Source organism: Hemiscyllium ocellatum, chromosome 23, assembly GCF_020745735.1.
Source record: "Hemiscyllium ocellatum isolate sHemOce1 chromosome 23, sHemOce1.pat.X.cur, whole genome shotgun sequence".
NCBI classification, from domain to species: Eukaryota; Metazoa; Chordata; class Chondrichthyes; order Orectolobiformes; family Hemiscylliidae; genus Hemiscyllium; species Hemiscyllium ocellatum.
Genome location: NC_083423.1, coordinates 57146581 through 57165945, shown reverse-complemented (window position 1 = coordinate 57165945; position 19365 = coordinate 57146581). Strand labels below are relative to the sequence as shown.

Genomic DNA, 19365 nt, shown 5'->3' with positions numbered 1-19365 from the left:
CTTTGCTAGCCACTGGAGAGGTCCTGGAGAACTGACAAGGAGCTAATGTTACTCTTTTCTTCAAGAAGGGAAAAAGGGATAATCCAGGGAACTATTCCAGTTAGATACTTGGTGGTTTGGAAGGTATTTGAGAGAATCCTTAGGGATAGGATTTACGCGCATTCGGGAAAAAGGCCTAATTAGGGACAGTCAGCATGGCTTTGTGTGGGGCAGGTTCTGTCTTATTGAATTTTTGTGGATTTGACAAAGGTGATTGAGGGTAGAGCAGTGGATGTTGCCTACATGGATTTTAGTATGCCTTTCAACAAGGTCCCTCACTGTGGGCTCATCCAGAAGATTAAAGTACATGGGATCTGCGTTGACTTGGCCACTTGGATTCAGAATCGGCTTGTCCATAGAAGGCAGATGGGATTGGTGGAAGGATGTTTTTCTGGCTCTCCCAGGAAAATACATGGATGGAAAGTTTGCATTCTATGAATAATGGACTAAATTCTTCAATCATGTTGTGGCCAGTTTGTTTTTTCGTAACCAGTAGTGTCCTGCAGGGACCTCTGCTATTCGATATATATGAATGACTTGGATGAAAATGTAAATGGGTGAGCTAGTACGTTTGCAGACGATACAAAGATCGTAAAGTTGTGGATAATTTAGACAGTTGTTAAAGAATACAGCAGGATATAGATCAGTTGCAGAAATGGGCAGAGAAATTGCATAGAATATGGGACAATATAGCAAAGGAATGGGCCCTTTGACCCACAGTGTTGTGCTAAACATGACACCAACTGAAACTAATTTCTTCTGCCTGCACCTGGTCTATATCCATCCATCCTTTGCATGCAGATGGAATTTAATCCAGATAAGTGCGAGGCGCTGCACTTTGAGCGAACAAATGTTAAGGAAAAGGATACAGTTAATGGCAGGGCCCTAAACAGCATTGATATACAGAGGGACCTTGGGGTTCAAGTCCCTAGCTCTGTGAAAGTGACCACACAAGTAGATGAGGTAGTAAAAATGGCATATGGCATGATTGCCTTTATTGGTCAGGAAATTGAGTACAAGAGTCAGGATGTCATGTTTTGGCTTTATAAGACTTTGGTTAGGCCACGCTTAGAATATTGCATTCAGTTTGGGTCGTCACATTACAGGAAGGATGTGGAGACTTTGAATCGCGTGCAAAAGAGGTTTACCAGGATGCTGTCTGGATTAGAGGGTATGATCTATAAGAAGAGGCTAGAAAAACTTGGGTGGTTTCCTCTGGAGTGGCAGAGGCTGAAGGAACGCTTTGATATAGTCTTTAAAATTGGGATGCAAAGGATAGGGTTGATGGTCAAAATAGTTTTCCCAGAATTGAAATGTCTAATACTGGGGGACATGCATTTTAGGTAAGAGGGGGAAATGTTTAAGAGATGTGAGAGGCAAATTTCTTTTTTTTTAGTGGAAGGAGTCGGGAATGTGGTGCCAAGGCTGGTGGAGCCAGATACGATAGGGGCATTTAAAGGACTTTTAGATAAGCACGTGATTATGTGAATAAGCAACGCAGGGATATGGACTAGCAGCAGGCAGGAGTAATTAGTTTAGTTTTGTGTCATGCTCGATATTGTGGGCCAAAGGGCTCATTCCTGTTCAGTACTGTCCTACGTTCTATATTTGCTCCTCAATTTCCTGCTGACTATTGGGGAGCCTACAGTACAATGCCTCAGTTCCACTGGTATAGCTTCACTGTACAATCCCTCAGGAATATCCTCCTTTTAAGTACTGCGTGATATTTCCCTAAATTCAGAAAAAGCCCCTTCCTCTCCTCTCTTCCTTCCCCTTCTGTCCTCCTTCTAGCATCTGTACTCCAGAACATTGAGCTTACTAGTCCTGCGAGGAGAAAGTGAGGCCTTTCCTGAAGAAGGGCTTATGCTTGAAATGTCGAAATTCCTGTTCCTTGGATGCTGCCTGACCTGCGCTTTTCCAGCAACACATTTTCTTGCTAGTTCTCTGTTTAGCTTGTCCTATAATAGTAGTGTTTCCCAGTTGAACTCATGTTGCTTGTCATCTGAGTGTGCTGGTTATGTCGTTCCGTTAGCTGGTCATGTCGTTTCGTGGCTAGTTGGTGTTTGTGGAACACCAACTAGCCACGAAACGACATGACCAGCTAACCTTAGTAGCCACACACTCAGATGACAAGCAACATGAGTTCGACTGGGACAACACTACAAGCCAAAAAGAGAACAGCCAGGAAATTCCTAAAGGCATGGTACTCATCCACAGATTCAATCAATAAGCACATTGACCTGGACCCAATCTACCGGCCACTGCAGCAGACAGCTGGAACTGACAACCGGAAGCGGCAGGTACAAATCACAGAAGCACTTCACAGGAGGCTCCCAAGCGCTGAGGATGTCATCTAGACAGGGGACGAAACATCTGCAACACAAATTCCCAGCTCGGCAAATAGAACCACAACAAACATGAGATTTGCCAGTTTAAGTTGGTAGCCTTCTGAATCACAAGCACCTCACTAGTTGACTCGGTAATGATAATCCAGCTGTAACTAAGTAACAATCCAGATATTTGAGTCCACGGTCTAAGTAAATGCTTCAGTGCAGTACTGATGGAGGGTACGTTGGTTGTAGATGTTGTCTTTTGAATTGCTCTTACAACTGAATCCAAATGGTATCAGTTAGCACAGTTAGCTGGACAACTAGTTTGCGAAACAGAGTGACACCAACAGTGCCAGTTCCTGTACCGACTGAGGTTATAGATTGTTACAAATTAATCTCAGGAGCCTCAAAGGACAGGTCAGTGATTGTTTATTGAGCCAACATTGTGAGAAAAGTTTCTGAAACAGCCCTCTGACTCAATGAGGATTGATCAGATATTTTTACATTGTCATGCAGACAATACGTTAATCAAATTCTGAAATAGCTTATTTAAACAAATACCTTCTTTTCTTTCACACATTCCAAAAGTGACAAGGCACCTGTTACTTCTATTCTTATCACTTCCTGTTTCCCAAGTGCCATTCTGTCTCTTCTCTAAAGCCTGTGCTTCATTCCCTTGACAAAATTCCATTATCTTTCTCGGTGTGAGACAGGGTCAACCTCACATTCCAAATAAGGCTTCAAGATTAATATTGGTTCAGTTATGTTGCATTTCCACAGGAACACTGATCTGCTGCATCATCATCTCAGCATGTTTATGCAATTGAAATAATTTTATTTCCCCAACTACTTTCGGGAATGAGAATAAATGAAAATTAATCTCAAATGATGTGTAAGATTGTTTCTTATAAAGTTAACTAAAACTCTCTATCTGATTCTAATCCCAATAGGTACTTCAGGTGGATTTTCAGGTTACATCACCATCCCCAAATTGACCTCTACCACAATGAAGGTCCAAGCTTCTCAATCTCTTCCCCTCTCTGCGGTCTGGTGACGTTCATGTTAAACCACCATTAGTTGTCTCTCAGAGTAGAGCTATGGTGACTTTACCTTTACACTGTATCTAACCTCTTGGCAGGATGTAAAAGATTCCATATGATACTTTGCATAGATCAATGAAGTTCCCTCGGCCAATATTGTTCTTAACCAGCGTACAATGTAGGTGAAGCACTATTGGAGTTAGGATGTGTCGGCCGAAATGCTCAGAGATTGGTAGGTTTTTATTGGGTCAAGATATCAAGGGATATGGAATAGGAATGGTTAATTGAAATTAAGATTAGCCACCCAACGAAAACTGAATGGCAAAACATACTGTTGGGGACGATCATGAATAATGTGGAAGCCTCCTGTTCCTATGTAAGTTTTTGAGTTGTTACTTTCTCAAAGAAGTCAGCAGTTAAGTGACACTTCTGAAGTAATGTTCACTGCTGTTTATTGGGTTACTAGCATGCAAATAATGCTTTAGTTCAGTCTTGATACACTTTACAGATCTGTACCTGTTTTACTCTGAATATAGGGACTTCAGCCTTTTTTCAAACCACTGGATGTTTGCTCAGTTGAAACTGAGAAAATTGTAAATGGTAATAGATAGATTACTTACAGTGTGATTTAGATAGATAGGATAGGTAGATTACTTAGTGTGGAAACAGGCCCTTCAGCGCAACAAGTCCACTCCGACCCACCGAAGTGCAACCCACCCATACCTCTACATTTACCCCCTACCTAACACTACGGGCAATTTAGCATGGCCAACTCACCTGACCCACACATCTTTGGACTGTGGGAGGGAACCGGAGCACCCGGAGGAAACCTACGCAGACACGGGGAGAACGTGCAAACTCCACACAGTCAGTCGCCTGAGGCGGGAATTGAACCTGGGTTTCTGGCACTGTGAGACAGTTGAATGTGGGAATTCTGTCAGAAGGGGACAGTAATACTGCTTTTTGTCTCTAGTACTTGTAGTGCCTTATAAGCTTGAACCAGTGAGTTCTTTGTCCTGGACATGTTCAGCTGCTTGAATGTTGTTTAAATATGAAAGACCAGAATATGGCTCTGTATCTGAACTATAGTAAGTGAAGCTTGTGGATAGAAAGAGACTACCTGATGAACATACCTGTATGGGAGTCTCTGTTGTGCTTCTCTCTGGCTCTGAATAATTTAGAGGCACACGAAAGGAAGGAGATATGTCTTTGGAAGGTTCACTCCAGATCTCAGTCATACTTCGTAAAGAGATGCAGGATCAGAGTTGGGTTGGAATGTCCAAAAGTGTACAGAGTAAGGGAAAACAATGTTCATCTGAAACATGAAACCATTACTAAGAGTTTGATTTTGATAAGCGTGACTTTAGTTTGAGACAGGGATCATGCACAATAAATTAAGTAAATCTATTAACAGGCAATAATAAAAGATGGTAAGGTAGTAATTGCTGCATGAAAGGAATATGAAACAAAACTTTTAAAGGATATTAAAATCTAAATAATTTTAACAATTGTGAGGGAAAGAGTGGTGAGGTGCAAAGTAAATAAATTGTATATCAAATTAAAATAAGGAAAAGGCAGATATGTTGAATCAAAATTTGGTATTTACAGTAAAGAGAACAATATACTGGAAATCTCAAGCCAATATTACATCAGGAATGAGACTCATTGACATTAATACAAGCAAAATACAGTGATGAAAAATCTTCCTACCATGCTTTTTCAAAGGAGTTTAATGAACGTATCCTAAGTATAATCATCAACGGTTGTCTTGATTTAGGAACTGTAGCTTGGTATCGAAAAAATCTTCGAGTAAAAAGTGAGGACTGCAGATGCTGGAGATCAGAGCTGAAAATGTGTTGCTGATTAAAGCGCAGCAGGTCAGGCAGCATCCAAGGAACAGGAAATTCGACATTTCGGGCAAAAGCCCATGTCAGTCTGCTTAAGAATATGCAGAGGTGTCGGTGTTGGACTTGGGTTTATAAAGTTAGAAATCACACGACATCAGGTTATAGTCCAACAGGTGTACTTGAAAATACAAGCTTTTGGAGCACAGCTCCTTCGTCAGGCAGCAATTGGGGCAGGATACATAGGACACAATTTATAAGAAAAGGTTTAAGTGTCATACTACTGATGTGATGTATAAGACAAACCAAGATGCCTGTTAAGTCTGTAATCACTTAGAATGACCCATTTACTATGTAAACCCTAGCATTTACTGCTTCAAGATAAAACCTTAAGTTATAAGCATATTTAAAACAAAAAGTGACATCTTAGCTCGGACAATGCATTAAAGGTGTGAGGTTAAAGTCAGTCTTGTGCCAAAGTGGAGTCAAACTGTTACTTCCAATGAAGGAATTTAAAAATATTGCATTGACTGCTTACAGATTGTGCGCTTTTTGAATAAAATAGAATGTACCTGCAAATATAAATTCACCCCATAGGCTTATATGTAAGGGGGTGTGAGGGAGACTGACTGTATGTTGGGGTGGGGATGGGGAAAGAGTGTGTGTGAGTATATATGCACGAGTGCCGAAAAATCCATTGTGAAGAGGAATGTTTCTGGTTCGACTGGTTAATGGGTACTGAGTTTCTGTAAGAAATCTGTAGTGTCATGACAGAAGTTAGTGGGGGGGGGGGGGGGTTCACTGTACAATAGGTTTCAAGATGCCTTCGACATAGCCAGAGAGGTTCTCTCGCAGGGTCCTTTTGCCTGATACAATGGGACACCCAGGTATGTTCGCTTTATTTATCTTTGGAAGGCAGTAGATGTTCCTACATGAGAAGTACACGGGATGAGAGTGCACTTTGAAGGACCGGATCTAAAGTCTTGATCCCACAATCCAAAGATGTGCAGGTCAGGTGAATTGGCCACGCTAAATTGCCCACAGTGTTGGGTGCATTAGTGATGGGTAAATATAGGATAAGGGAATGGTCTGGGTACGTTACTCTTTGGAGGATTGGTGTGGACTTGTTGGGCCGAAGGGCCTGTTTCCATACTGTAGGGGATCTGATTGAATCTAATTAAATCAATCTGTTTAGTTCATGGGTGTGTTCTTTGGTTGGAACTTTGGTTCGGTAGTTGCTTGTAGTGTTCCTGATTGTTCAGTTGTCAGTACATTTGCTTGCAGTAATCTGTTCTATTCTGCCGCAATCAGTTAGAATGGAGCTTTATTTTCTGATCTAAGATGTCACCTTTATTCTAATAAAACCTGAAGTTATTTTAGGGCAGGGATTTACATATTAATCTAGGAAAACCTGCACCTCTATTCTGCCTGACTTAATAGCCAAGGAGGTTTGTTAAATACATTTGCATAAATTGTATGACCTTTTGATCTTTTACTATAAATTCTGTATCTGATGTACCCCTCTAGCTGCATGAGGAAAGAGCGAGGATCCTGAAAGCTTGCAATTTCAAATAAACCTGTTGGACCATAAGTCTTGGTTTGACTTAATCTAACCAAGAGTTTTTACAGCATTCCATTAGTCTTCTCAATCAATTCTGTTTTGTCCACATCAATTTAATGAGAAAGAGCACTTTGCTAAGATCTTCCATTTCTCCCCTTTAAACAACCACCAAACCTTAAATAGACCATTGTTCGCAACAGACATTTTGAATTGCCACTGTTACGAGCTACTCACTCTTCAGAAAGTACGCTACCCAATAGCCCATCTAAATAACACTGATGGCCCATATAAGTAACACTGTCAACATTATTCCATTCATTACTTCAGTACGACAAAAACATTGAAGGAGCTTGAAGCCATCCAGGACATACAACGCCTCCATAAATTTCTACCACCAATGTGGTTGACAGCATTTGTATCATCTACAAGATACACAGAAATTAATCAAAGTTCCATAATCAGCATCTTCCAAACCTGCAATAGCTGCCATTTAGAAGGACAAAGGCAGCAAATGCTTGGGAACACTGTCACCCACAAGCTCTCTTTCAAGTCACTCAACATCCTGACTTGTAACTATGATACCATTCGTTCACAGTTACTGGGTCAAAATCCTGGAACACCTTTCTGTACAACACTGTATTTACTTAGAATATGTGGACCGTAGCAGCTCAAGAAGGCAGCTCACCTCAATTCATAAAACAATGTTGACATTTGCTTAAAAATGGATAGTTTGCACAGCTCTTGATTGCATTTGTAGTAAATAAGGATGTATTTCTCTAATAACACTAGGTTAAATGAAGGCCATACAGTGTACTTGGAGCGTATGATAGCCCGTTCCATGTTTGGTGAAAAACATAGGCAATTTGCAGCCATTGGAGGCTGGAAAGATCTGCTCGAAGCGGTGAGTTAACTGATTGCTACAGTAACGCTTCTAATAATTGCAGGATGCTGTTCTTGTTATGGTTAATGCTGCTACAGTCTTCTACTTCTAAAAATAGAGACCATTAGGTTCTTGCTACAATGTTATACACTGTTGACCAGAGCACCTTGATTGTCTCCTCCTTTCTCCCGATCTCTAGCCTCTTTTGTATCTATGATTACAACGTTTTTCTTACTTTGTCACTGTTTTGTTATGGATTTAGCAGAAGCTGGAGCCAGAGTTGAGTCAGGCTAACCATGAAGGTCCTTGTGCAAGAAATTGGCCTGACGTTGGCAGTAGCTGATGAAGGTGGCATCAAGCCTTTCCTATGACATGAATAGCAATAGTAATGACCATAACAGCAGCTTGCATTTCTATAGCACTTGCGATATTGCAAAAATGTCACAGGTGCTTCACGGACATGTAGGGACAGAACTAAAAGACATTAGGCCTTATGTCTTAACATGTCAAATAGCAATAAAGTGGACAAATTAATTATAAAAATAGATATAAACCGGTTTAATATAGTTGGGATTATGGAGGAATAGCTGCAGGGTGACTCGGTGGTAACTGAAATCCAGTGTTTAGAAAGAACAGACAAGGAAAAAGAGGTTGGGTAGCATTGCTGGTTGAAGAGCACATTAATGCAATAGTGAGGAAGGATGTTAGCTCTAATGGAGTGGTAACCTGGGTGGAACTTAGTTTTCTGCTCATTGGTGTCTATGAATGGGATCTCATAGACATTCTAACAGGACTAGAGAGTGTAAACTTGGGGAGGGTGTTTCTGATGACTAAGGAGTCCAGACCAGATGTTTTTCTAAGGCTATGAGTAGAACATTTAGGACTGAGGTGAAAAATTTCTTCAGCTGGAGAGTGGTGAGCCTGTGGAATTCTCTGCCACAGAAAGCAGTTGAGGCCAAAGTATTGAATGTTTTCAAGAAGGAGTTAGATATTCAAAGTTTGTGTGAAGATTTGTAGCTCGGGTGCTTGTTGTAGTGGTTCTGTTCGCCAAGCTGGAAGTTTTTGTTGCAAATGTTTCGTCCCCTGGCTAGGAGACATCATCAGTGCTCTGGAGCCTCCTGCGAAGCGCTTCTTTGATGTTTCTTCCGGCATTTATAATGGTCTGTCCTTGCCGCTTCCGGGTGTCAGTTTCAGCTGTCCGCTGTAGTGGTTGGTATATTGGGTCCAGGTCGATGTGTTTGTTGATGGAGTTAGTGGATGAATGCCATGCCTCTAGGAATTCCCTGGCTGTTCTCTGTCTGGCTTGCCCTATGAGACAGAGAACAGCCAGGGAATTCCTAGAGGCATGGCATTCATCCACAAACTCCATCAACAAACACATCGACCTGGACCCAATATACCAACCACTACAGCGGACAGCTGAAACTGACACCCGGAAGCGGCAAGGACAGACCACTATAAATGCCGGAAGAAACATCAAAGAAGCGCTTCGCAGGAGGCTCCAGAGCACTGATGATGTCTCCTAGCCAGGGGACGAAACGTTTGCAACAAAAACTTCCAGCTCGGCGAACAGAACCACTCCAGGAGTTAGATATAGTTCTTGGAGCTAAAGGGATCAAAGGGTACGGGATGAAAGCAGGAACAGGAGACTGAGTTGAAGACCATAGGGAATGGCAGATCTGGCTTGAAGTATTGAATGGCCTACTCCTGTTCTTTTCTGTGTTTCTATAGTTGATTTAAAATTGGTGCTGAGCCAAAGAAGCAGCCTTTTAGGAAAGGTGACCAAAAGCTTTCCTAAAGAGTTAAGTTTTAAGGCAGAAAGAGAGACATCGAAGATTCCACAGCATTATGACAATGGTGTGAAATACACTAAAGAATAGATGGTAATTGCCAAGCAGCCCATTGTTACCTGGATCTCCATTTTATGTTAACTTTGTGGGCAGCACGGTGGCACAGTGGTTAGCACTGCTGCCTCACAGCGCCAGAGACCCGGGTTTAGTTCCCGACTCAGGCGATTGACTTTGTGGAGTTTGCACATTCTCCCCATGTCTGTGTGGGTTTCCTTCGGGTGCTCTGGTTTCCTCCCATAGTCCAAAGATGTGCAGGTCAGGTGAATTGGCCATGCTAAATTGCGTGTAGTGTTAGGTAAATGTAGGGGAATGGGTGGGTTGCGCTTCACTTCAGTGGGTCGGTGTGGACTTGTTGGGCCGAAGGGCCTGTTTCCACACTGTAAGTAATCAGTATTTTGTTTGTTCTGGTGCTTCTTTCTTCCAATAGATGGTGCTGTTGCATTATTTAAATGTTGCAAACTTCATGTTGGTGTGGAATTCTCAAAATTGACCAATTTTAAACAGAACTAAAAAGTTGTTTTCTTGCTTTGTGTAGCAGCATTGTTTAATAATTTCCACTTTCTAAATAGTATACAAGTTTGTGATTATAGCTCCAAAATAAAAGAACAAGTTACTGGTCGTTTAATGGTTAAATGACTTCCAACAACTTATATTGGAGTTATAACTCCAAAATATGTAATTTGTGCCTGGATGTTTTAAAATTGGATTAATTTAAAGCCTTTAATGGTATTTGGCTTATTTTCCAAGGTTAATTAACTGGTAAATTTTCTGGCTTTGAAAACTAAAAAGTTAGGCAGGACTTCAATTGCACATATACAGACCAGTTCGAATGAGAATCACAGCAGCTTTACTGCACAGAAAGAGACCATAAGGCCATTGTGTTTGCACCAGCTCTTCAAATGAGTATTATGACTTGGTGATATTCTCTTATGTGTTTCATGTACCTCCTTAATGTTTGATAATTATTTGAGTAGGAATGATGCCCTCTTGCCTGCTTCAATTGAACCTGCCCCTACATCACTTGCATAGTAAGCCGGCAGGTGGCTGGAAGAACACAGCAAGCCAGGCAGCGTCAGGCAGTAGCGAAGTTGACGTTTCGGGTGTAACCCTTCTTCAGTCCTGAAGAAGGTTTACATCTGAAACATCGACTTCTCCACCACCTGATGCTGCCTGGCTCACTCTGTTCTTCCAGCCTCCTGCCTATTTATTTTGGATTCCAGCATCTGCAGGTTTTCTTTGTCTCTACATCACTTATAAGCATTGTTTTCCAGACCTGAACCACTCATGTAGTGAATAATTTTTTTTCATTTTCTATTTTTGAAAAATCTTTGTGCCCTCTCAATTGTGATCCTTTTAAGAGCAGGAACTCTATCCAGACTGCTCACGATTTTGAAAACTTCTACCAGATTTCCTCTTGGCCTTCATCTCTCCAAGGACAACAGTCCCATCCCCTCTAATCTGTCTTAACTGAAACTTTTCATCCCCAGAATCATTCTTATAAACTGCTTCTGCACACTGTCTGATAGATTCACATTCTTCCAATCCAGAACTGCACACAATGGCAGTGAGGAAAGCTAATGACATGCTGGCCTTCATAGTGAGAGGGTTTGAATACAGTCAATTATGATATAACACATTGGTTCTGTTCTCATGCAATCTCAATTAAGGAAATCGCGCAAAGAAAGCAAAGTTAAAGTTTCAAGTCCAATGACCCTTCAGAGCAGCTGTCAAGCTGTCAATCTATCTGACAATTTTCTTTATCAATCTTGAGCATTTCTAGTGACATTGTTTGTTTCTTCCTGTGTCGCTACGCCTGGTGTAGCATCCACCTCCTCTAAGTCCCCTTTTATGGTCTCTAGTTGACCACCAGCTTTTTACATAATATCTGTTCTCTGATATACTTTTTTACTTCCCCTCAGAACCTTCTTATGGCTGTCAGTTGTATTTCCTTATTGATACTTGTGATAAGCATACTTTTACTATGTTATTTTAATTTCTATCTCCTTTTTCATCCATGAAGCTCTAGATTTGTTTGCCTTAACTTTTCCTTTTGATGAAGTATACTTTGACTGTGCCTGAACCATTTTTTTTAAGGTAGCTCATTGGTTAGCCATAGAATTTCCTCCTTACCCTTTGACCCTTTTCTGTTCTTGTCTCATTTGAAGTTGGTTCTCCCCAGGCTGCTATTCTGGATTACCTATATTGTCATCTTCTATTGTTATCTGAAACCTTACAACATAATAATTATTGTCTCCTAAAAATCCCCAATTGACTCTTGATCCATTTGGCCCACCTCATTTCCAAAAGCCAAGTCCAATATTGCACTGAGCACCAGCAGCTGCAGGAAGTTTACCTGAACACAATCTAGGAACGTTTGTCTCTTAAGCTATCACAGTCCAGTCTACATTTGGGTAAGGCTCACCAATACAACTACTATAGTGTTTGCATCTCTGTCATTTCTCTATGTATTTGATCTCTGCATCCTTTCTGCTAATTGATGGTCTGTAACTACATCTTGCAATGTAATTGCACCCTTTTTATTTCTCAGCTCTGTCCAAATTGATTCTGTCTGGGACATCCTTGTTCTCCAGCACTACAATGCTCTCCTTCACCATTACTGCCACTGCCACCCCTCCTTTCTTATTTTTCCTAAATACCTTGCACCAGAAATGTTTAACACCCACTCCTGCCTGCCTTTGATCCAGAATTCTCATGTCACCACAATGTTTCTACATAGCAATCTGTGCTTGTAACTCCCAAATTTTGTTTACTGTTCAATTCACAAACATGAATAATAACCCTGATTTAGACTTCATTATTTCTCCCCTTGCCCCGATGTCACCTGTTGGCTTTTTACTCTCTACACTAGAACTACATATGTCTCCAAATATTTAGTGCACCCTGAGACTCTAATGTTGTCTAGTCCCCATGCATTTGCTGATTTAGTTTAAAGCCTGCTGAACTGCATCAGCAAAATGCTCCACAAGGGATTCCATCCAAAGATGTTCAGGATATTCTATCTCCTACTTTCCCGAAAAGATTAAAATAAAAAAGATACCTCAAAATATCAATGGAGATTAAAAGATAGTAGACTTGCTCATAGATTTTAGTTAAAAATCACACAACACCAGGCTAAGTCCAACAGGTTTATTTGGAAGTACTATCTTTTGGAGCGCCGCTTCTTCATCAGGCAGTGCTCCGAAAGTTAGTACTTCCAAATAAACCTGTTACACTATAACCTGGTGATGTGATATTTAATTTTGTCCACCCCAGTCCAACACCGGCGCGACCACAAAATAGATCTTAGATAACCACAAAATTAATGGATTCTCAAATCAAACCATGTGAGCTTCTGCTTCATATTTAATGGGCTCATTTTGCACCATTGTATCTTCTGTCTTTCACTGATTAAATACCAGGCATTAGTTATTAGTCTTTAATTCTGCTAGAGATCTAAACTCTGGAGACACTGAGATCTGCATCGTTCACATTTGCTACTGAACTTTCAGAAATCTACATACTCATAAAACTGTAAGGGAATGACCACAATGGATTTCTTGATCTAATGAAAACTACTTTCATTTACTTTGTTTTAAGTATATTTACTGTTTTACAGCTTCTGTGCATTCATCCTGTGGACTAATGATCTGCATTAAGTCACATGATTTAGCTTTCTGGTCTTTACTTCCTGAACGTTCAGAAATATTTAGGAGAATTTAATGGGTATCCCATTTGGTCGTCAGCAACTCTGCAATTTGGAGTTGATTGTTAACTCTGGGCATATATCAATTACATGGAAGCCGCAGTTTTTGTTTTTATTTTTAGACTCAGTCTTTTAATCAAAGCAATCCAGTTACCTTGAGGGCAGGTCAATTTGTTGACCCGAAGCCTGAATTGTAACAAATATATCATGTTTGCTCCATTAACAGAAATGACGGATGAAAGCCATTTCTTTAAATGATGTTTGGATGGACTAAGATCTTTGACCTTATGCAACAGCCTTTGAGACCTACATCAAAAGAGCAGCATTTCTTAATGTAGGATCGCTTTCTTTAGGACACTCTAGTTGAAGATTTGACTGTATGTTAGAAAGGGTTTTCTTTTATACATAATTACATACGTTTTACTTGGAAACATTTGCATGTTTGTGACATTTTAAACACATTCATAAGCCAGTAGAGGGGGAAGTGAGAGAGATTCATTTCTGACCTCTGAGTTGACTTTTGATTTGCTCTTCCTAAATACTAATGAAGGGTTTTTGCCCAAAATGTCGACTTTCCTGCTTCAGATGCTGCCTAACCTGCTGTGCTTTCCAGTACCACACTCTTGACTCCAATCTCCAGCACTTTTGCCTGTTGTTTCACTCTGCAGATGCTGCTCGGTTCACTGACTTTGTTATTCTCTTCTTATTTTTGATCTCATTCATAGGTAGTTTATTTTCAGAAACAATATCTAATTTTAAATTCATGCTTTTTGTCAGATTGAGACATTTGGTGCTACGAATCTCCTAACCAGTCTGGTTCCCAAGCTCTGCGATACTGACCCTGATGATGCATTTTCGTCTGTTCCATATGAAAAGGGATTTGCTTTGCTTTATCATTTGGAGGAGCAGCTTGGAGGACCAGGTAAATATTACATTTTGATTTGCTGTACTATTGTCACATATACCATGAAAAGTATTGTTTTGCATCCCAACCAGACAAATCATTCCTGCATAAGTACATCAGGGTAATAGGACAAAATGCAGAATAAAGGGTTACAGCTTCGGAGAAGGTGCAAAGAAATACCAACACTAACATGAGAGGTCCATTCATTAGTCTGATAACAGCAGGAAAGATACTCTTCTTAAATTTTTTGGTATGTACTTTCACACTTTTGTATCTTCTGCCCAATGGAAGAGAGTAAACCCAGGGTGGGAGGGATCCTTGATTATGTTGGCTGCTTTCCTGAGGCGGCAGAAAGTACAGACGGTCAAGGAAAGCTGGTTTTTGTGCTAGACTGGGCTGCGTTCACAGGCTGAGCTCTGTAATTTCTTGCGGTCTTGAGCAGAACCATTGACATACCAAACTGTGATGCTTCCAGATTTGATGCTTTCTGTGATGCATCTTTAGAAGTTGGTCGGAGTCATTGCAAGCATGGTGAATTTCCTTAGCCTTCTGAGGAAGTAGAGGTACAGGAGTGCTTTCTTGACTGTAATGTTGATGTGTATGAATCAGGATAGATTGGTGATATTAACTCCTAGGTACTTGAAGGTCCTGACCACCTCCACCTCCAGCACCATTGATACAGAGTGGTGGTGGTTGGGGTGGGGGGGGGGGGGGGGGAGCAGGGTGACAGTCCTCCACTCCACTTTCTGAAATTGATGACCTGTTTTGCTGACATTGAGGAAGTGATTGTTGTCTTTTCACCATGCCACGAAACTTTCTATCTTTATCCTGTACTCAGTCTTGTCATTGTTTGAGATACAACCCACTGTGCTCCACAGACCTCTTTCTGGTGTGACACCATTTCTGTACCTCTGAATTTGTGCAATTCCCATTTCCACACCTCGTACTTTGTGACAGAGGGTGAACATTTGTGGAACCCAGGAGTTGTTGAAGTGAATTGGGCAAGACTTCTGTTGCAGCAGGGGTGGCAAATGTCAAATGTGTTTCCTTTCATTTCCTCCCTTCACCAGACCCCTCCATCTCCTCCTCCCTCATAGGCCTTTTTTTTTACTACCTTACCTACCTGCACTGGCACTTTGTGATCTGTGGACCTGCACACCCTGATCCCTCTGCACATCAATACTCCTAAGAGTTCTGCCATTCACTGTTTATAATTTCCACTTGTACTTGATTTTCCAAAATACATCACTTCTCATTTTTCAGTATTAAACTCCATCTGCCATTTTTCTGCCCATGCCTTAAGCTAGTCCATATCCTGCTGTATCCTCTGACAGTCCTCCTCACTATCCGCAATTCCACCAATCTTTGTATTGTCCACAAACTTACTAATTAGACCAGCCACATTTTCCTCCAAATCATTTATGTAGATCGTGAACAGCAAAGGTCCCAGCACTGATCTCTGGAGCAGCATTAGTCACAACCTTTTATTCCAAAAAGCTTATTTCCATCTGTCTCTTTGATACAGACCTGGCTTAGTCTTAATCTACCCGATCACCCCTGATTCAATATGGCTTTATCTTTTGTACCATTATGCCATTAGAGACCTTGTCAAGGCTTTACTGAAGTCCATGTAGACAACATTAACTACTTTTCCCTCATCAATCCTCTGTCACGTCCTCAAAAAAATTTGATCATTTAGTGAGGCATGGCATCACCCCAGTACAAAACCAAACCCTCCGTCCGGCCCCTTCTTTCACCAAAACCCTTTATCCCCCAATCAGCCCCTCACTTTGCCAACTTCCTGCATTCTTCTCTTTACGCTCATCACACACCCCGCATACTACCACACCCTTTTCCCATATCTTGCAGGGGGCAGTTGACAAAAAGACAGAAAAACGTTTTTTTAAAACGTGAGCTTTTTAAAGGTCCAACAGAGCTGTCAGGATCCGTCCAAGTTCCAGCAGTCAATGCTGCTTCAGATTGTGAAACCAAAATCTTGTCTTTAAACTCGACCAGGAGTCATGACCCAAATTTGGGAAGCTCCGTGCCCTATGTTAGAAACCAACATTCAGATTTATAAGTTTTGCTTTGGAAGCCAATGGATTTGTTAAACTGAAAAAATCTTTTTTTTGTGCTTATTGCTAGATATCTTCATGGGATTCCTTAAAGCTTATATTCAGATATTTGCCTATAACAGTGTAACCACAGAGGACTGGAAGAAATGCCTGTATACATATTTTAGTGATAAAGTGAGTGCATTTAGATCAGTAATGTAATAACGTTTGATTTAGTCATTTAAATTTGTAAATTAAAGCCTTTTCTACATCTCATCGATCATCCCGGTGAAATACGTATCTGAAGTTATCAGTTTATAGATGCAAGTCTTGAGGTTTTGTAGTTTTCACTGTTAACTCCATAAATGTACACACGTTCTTAAAAGAAAACAGTGGTACCTTAGGTAATATTATGGGATCAGTTTGTCCCTCCTCCACACAGCGACTGGCCCAAAGTAGCTTTGCACTATGGAATGCTCCAAGCCGGTGGGCGGCACGGTGGCACAGTGGTTAGCACTGCTGCCTCACAGCGCCTGAGACCCGGGTTCAATTCCCGACTCAGGCGACTGACTGTGTGGAGTTTGCACATTCTCCCCGTGTCTGCGTGGGTTTCCTCCGGGTGCTCCGGTTTCCTCCCACAGTCCAAAGATGTGCGGGTCAGGTGAATTGGCCATGCTAAATTGTCCGTAGTGTTAGATAAGGGGTAAATGTAGGGGTATGGGTGGGTTGCGCTTCGGCGGGTCGGTGTGGACTTGTTGGGCTGAAGGGCCTGTTTCCACACTGTAAGTAATCTAATCTAATCTAATCACAGTTCCCATCAGCTAAATTATAATGCTAGAATAACTTACCCAAGTTTAAAACTGCTTCATAGAAACTACCCAACCATCTTAAATGCAGCATCTCTAGCTAATATTTATATAAAGGAGCAGGAGTAGACTTTTCGGTCCTTGAGCTTGCTCTGCTGTTACTCTGATCATACATGATCGATCAACCAACACAGTCTTTTGTTCCTGCTTTCTTCCCATTCCCTTTAATTCCTTTAGCCCTGAGAACTATATCTAAGTCCTTGAAGCATTCAATGTTTTAGCCTCAACCATTTTCTGTGGCAGAGAATTCAATAGCCTGATCACTGTCTGGGTGATGATATTTCTCCTCATCTCGGTCTGAAGTGGCCTATCCTGTGCCACTGTACTGTGAACACTGGTTTTGAACTCCCTGGTCATCGGTAACACTCTTCCCGCATTTATTCTTCCTAGTCCTGTTAGAATTTTATAGGATTCTACATGATCCCTCTCATTCTTCTGAGCGCTAGTGAATATAGTCTTAACACATCCGGTTTCTCCTCTTAGTCAATCCTGCTATCCCAGGAAGCAGTCTGGTAAACCTTTGTGTTCTCCCTCCATAGTCAGAACACCCTTCCTCAGATAAGACAGCCAAGACCCACCACAATACCTTAGATGTAACTCATCATAGCCCTGTACAATTATAGCAAGAAATCTCTGTTCCAGTACTGGAATCCTCTCATAATGAAGACAAACATAGTATTAATCATCTTCACTGCTTGCTGTACCTGCATGCTTATTTTCAGCAATTGATGTACAAGGACACCCAGGTCTTGTACCTCCCCCTTTCCCAATCTATCATCATTCGGATGATAATCCAACTTCCTGATTTTGCTGCCAAAATGGATAACCCCACATTCGTCTATATTATACTTGATCTGCCATGCATTTGTATCCTCCTTTCAGCTCACCCTCCCACTCTGCTTTGGAGTAGACATTTGCGAAAATAGTTCATGTCTGACAGCAAAGATATATCCCAGTGAGAGAGGAGAATTCTAGGAAGAGGATAAGCCAATCGTGGTTAATCAGTTAAGGCTAGCATCAGATTGACACATAGTATGTTTTTCTTTTCAATTTGATGCTAGCCTTCAGACTTCACAGTAGAACATACACATAGCATTCTAAAAATACTAAACAATCAAGGGGCAAAAGGAGGAGAAGGATTAAATACCACCATGATCAAATGCTAGGGAGACTGCTAGGGTTCAAAGTGGGTGCACTGATGGTTACCTTTCAAGAATCTTTAAATTCTGAGAAAGGCTGAGAGGGCTGGAAGACTGTCAATGTAACAGCCTTATTTAGAAAGGGAAGGTTCATAAATGGGTATCTATAGGTCAGTTAGCTTAATGTCTTTTATTGGGAAAATGTTAGAATCCATAATATCAAGAAGGCTTCGTGAAGGGGAACTCATGCCTGACGAATTAGATTAGATTCTCTACAGTGTGGAAACAGGCCCTTTGGCCCAACCGATCCACACCAACTCTCCGAAGAGCAACCCACCAGACCCATTTCCCTCTGACTAATGCACCTGACACTACGGGCAATTTAGTATGGCCAATTCACCTGACCTGCACGTCTTTGAAATGTGAGAGGAAATCCACATAGATACGGGGAGAATGTGCAAACTCCACACACACAGCCTGAGGCATGAATCGAACCTGGGACCCTGGCGCTGTGAGGCAGCAGTGCTAACCGCTGAGCCACTGTGATTGAAGCCCCACCGATTCTTGCGGCATTCCACTAGTTACAGGTTCCAATCCTGATATTGGCCCCCTTATTCCAACTCTGTCTTTGATTAGTTAACAATCCTCTATCCTTGCTAATATACAATATCCACGGGTTCTTATCTTAAGCTGCTACATGTTAGGGTGCTTATCAAATGCCTTTTAAACAAATCAAACATATTACATCCACTGCTTCCCCTTTATCTATCCTGCTTGTTACTTCCTCAAAGGATTCTAATAATTTAAGCAACTGCTGGACATGTACATGGATAGCACTGAGTTGAGGGGTGCATAGATTAAGTTATTATATTTTACATTTGGATTAAACCTTTGCACAACATCGGTGTGTTCTGTGCTGTACTTTTCTAAGTGGAAAATGAGAAGAGCTGATTCACTAGTTAAGTGCTTTGACAATAGAACTTGTGGGCCAGGAGAAGCTGACTTTTTCTTACTGTAAAACAAAATAACCTGTAAACATGCCCAATTCCTTAAATCTTCCACAACACACTGCCATCCACTGTTCTCCCTTGAATCCTTCAGCCACCATCTCTGTCGCATCAAATCCCTCCCACTCCTAACCCTGAAAGATGTTTG

At 41.3% G+C, this 19365-nt stretch overlaps 1 protein-coding gene across 1 annotated transcript in view; it reads left to right on the top strand.

Moving 5' to 3' along the window:
- lta4h (leukotriene A4 hydrolase) overlaps positions 1 to 19365 on the top strand; it is a 67603-nt gene that overhangs the window by 33955 nt on the left and 14283 nt on the right. The window contains exons 11-13 of the mRNA XM_060843283.1: positions 7604 to 7715; positions 14025 to 14169; positions 16297 to 16400. Coding sequence (XP_060699266.1) covers positions 7604 to 7715; positions 14025 to 14169; positions 16297 to 16400 — 361 coding nt within the window. The remainder of the gene's footprint in view (positions 1 to 7603; positions 7716 to 14024; positions 14170 to 16296; positions 16401 to 19365) is intronic.